Raw genomic sequence first — 2,943 nt, 5'->3', positions numbered from 1 at the left:
TTCCGATACAGTTACCCACTCTGTCAAGTCAAAATGTTCCCGAACCCTTGTATCATTATAAAGAAGCTGTGCAAGGGTAGTTTTGCCTATGCCACCCATTCCCACTATCGCAATCACGGATAGGTTGGGACCCCCAGCATCATTTGACAACAATAACTCGATAATCTTCTCTTTGTCTTTCTCCCTTCCATAAACATCAGATTCTTCAGCCCAAGGGGCAGGTAGTCGCCGTAACAGTCTTTTCTGATCACCTTCTTTCAAACCAAGGAAAAGTGCTTGATCCGAAAGAGACTTTAATCTGCTAAGGATATCCTCTATTTCGGATCTTACAGTGTTCTCAAATGCACCGAAAAATGTTGAAATAGAGTTGATAAACTTGCTAGCTCTGCTTCCAGATTGATCACCAGCTTCCACCTTGCGCCGCAGAGCTTCGGTGTTGATTTCATCCATTGCGTGGTCTGCTTCATAAAGCACTTGTTTAAGATCATCAAGCCACTTCTTCACGTTTTCATCTGTGAGTTGTTTCACCTCAGCATCATTCATCAACTTATTAGCAGACAACAACCTGATCTTTAACTCGTCAAGAAGCTTAGCAAGGACTTTCTTTCCTCGGAAGAAGTTAAGGACCTCTTGAGTAGCCATCCTATCAAACAAGACATTAAAGAAGCCGGAGAGGAGAGCACTTCCCACGAATTGAGCCATGGTTTCTCTTCCTTAAAAACAACTGAAATAAGATGGAAATGATGGTAAGCATAAGCATTCTAGAGTATAATTATGAGCTTAAAAATAGTTACTAGCTATCAAAAGAAACAAAAAGAATCACTCCAATGTTTCCTATTTTTCCTACTTTTCAAGTGATACTTTTTATTATTATTTTTTTAATTTTTTTATGATGGAGTGGTTAAAGATTATATACATATTCTTCGTTCAATATTAACTCTTTGATTTTAGTCATTTGCCTATGTCATTATCTAAAGATACATCAAAAACAGAGACGCAAAGAAAAAAAATTAACAAGGAAAAAAAAACATCAAGCCGTGAATCTATATTGAATCTATATGTAGTAAAATCAGAAGCATCTAAACCACTCTCAAAGAACAAAATTTGGAATTAAATCACATAACTATAAAGTAGAAGGTGAGAAGAAAGAGATGTACCTTTAGAAAATTAAGAGAAGATTTTAATGCTAGTTGTAAACAGGAGAAGATAACTTTGGTTGTAGCAATCTTTGTGCATGCTTCTCTTTAATGTAGATATACCTTTAGAGAATTAAGAGATGATTTTCCTTTGAATGATGAAAGTTTTCTCTTCTTCCAAAGGATCTGAAATAAGATTGCTGATCTAGATGGGAAAACAGTCTAGTGAAGAATAACAAAGACTTTCGCAAGGACTTTTGTTCAAAGAAAATATCTCTGTTTTTCGTCAACTATTTTCTCCCTCTTTTCCTACCCCAATTTACACGTTCGGAGAAGTCAATCATTTGTGGTTCCAAGTCCACTTATTCAGAGCACTTGTACAGTATACCTCTTCAATAATGTGAGTTGTCATGGTGAGTTGTCTAATTTTTGTAGAGCATCAATTACCTGAGAATCAAACCGCAATGTGACATCAGTGGGAGCTAAAGTTACCATAAAAAAACCAAAAGAATCAGCATTTCTATTTTTAGATTCCATTTGGTTCGCAAGTTGAAATTATGATTATTTAAAACTTTTTAGTTTAAACTGCAATAAGTCGATAAAAAAAATTGTTAAAAGTCTAAACTTCTGAACTTTAAATAAAAATCTAAAGATTCGTTTAGTATGAGAGTTTAAATTATAATTATTTTAATTTTTATTTTAGAACTATAATTATAATTTATGATTTTGAGTCCAAATTATAGTTATGAAACTAGAACTAGAATCAACGGTTTGAACCATTCAACATTAAGAAGAGAGTGATTTTAGAATCAAGAGTGATTCATAGTTTAAAACATCACATCAAAATTTAAATTTTAAATCAAAATCATCCTAACTAAATACTAGGGGACGTTTAGTTTATGTATTTAGAATTATGATTCAAAATTATTCTCGTTTTACGTGTATTTTTTATGAGAAAAAATATTGTAGAGAACCATAAATCATGATTCAAAATCAGTGATGAATATAGGAAACAAACGTACCATTTTCTAAGTGAATCAAATCAAAATTATTTTTTACTTTTTATAAACTAACACTAATTCTAAACCAAATCATTATCCCGGGTTCAGACCATTACACCAAATAATGGTTTGAACCGCATAATGCACTATTTTCATAATTATCGCTGTCGTTCATCTTGCTCGAGATGGCGAGATCTCGTTGGGAATATCTACAGATTAGTCTTGGGTGAGATTTGAACCGAAAGCCTTGGGGTCTGCGATGGGCGAAAGACAACGGAGGAGGCGAGTTGCAGCAGAGGCAAGTAATGAGAGATCACCATTGTCATTGTTTGGTTGAGGGTTAGAGATTAGGGTTTTGGAGGGCCGAGATTGGGGTTGTGGAGGAGAAGGATGGCATGAATATATATCTATATATATATATATATTATTTTGTTTACATCTTTTAGGAAGAAGACCAGGGTGATTTTTTTTTTTTTTTTTGGCTATGGATGGATTTCTTGCTTGGTTCTTAGATCTCTTTTGGAGTTCAAGTTCAACGTGTTTTTTTGTTTTGCAAAATAATTTCAGACGTCTTTTAATCTTTAGATTTAGCTTTTGATTTTATCACCACCCTATATAAGGAATCTCTTTTTATCTCTTTTCTCTTATTTTTGAATACTTAATCTTTTTTTAGGTTTAATTAGAATTTAATACCTTTGATTAATGCTTAATGATGAGCCACATCAGCAATTTCCTTAGTAGTTTAGATGGAAGGAGCAATTTGATCTATTTTCTATATATCAGGAGATGTTTTGAATTGTTTTGAT

General features: G+C 33.3%; 1 protein-coding gene across 1 annotated transcript in view; it reads right to left on the bottom strand.

Moving 5' to 3' along the window:
* The window catches only part of LOC112091529 (putative disease resistance RPP13-like protein 1), a 13,909-nt gene extending 13,207 nt beyond the window's left edge, over positions 1–702 (bottom strand). Inside the window, exon 1 of the mRNA XM_024165439.1 lies at positions 16–702. Coding sequence (XP_024021207.1) covers positions 16–702 — 687 coding nt within the window. The remainder of the gene's footprint in view (positions 1–15) is intronic.
* Between the last annotated feature and the right edge of the window lie 2,241 nt (positions 703–2,943).

The sequence above is a fragment of the Morus notabilis genome, unplaced genomic scaffold (assembly GCF_000414095.1).
Source record: "Morus notabilis unplaced genomic scaffold, ASM41409v2 Scaffold1436, whole genome shotgun sequence".
NCBI classification, from domain to species: domain Eukaryota; kingdom Viridiplantae; phylum Streptophyta; class Magnoliopsida; order Rosales; family Moraceae; genus Morus; species Morus notabilis.
The sequence above is the reverse complement of the archived record's forward strand: the minus strand, read 5'-3'. Positions and strand labels throughout refer to the sequence as shown.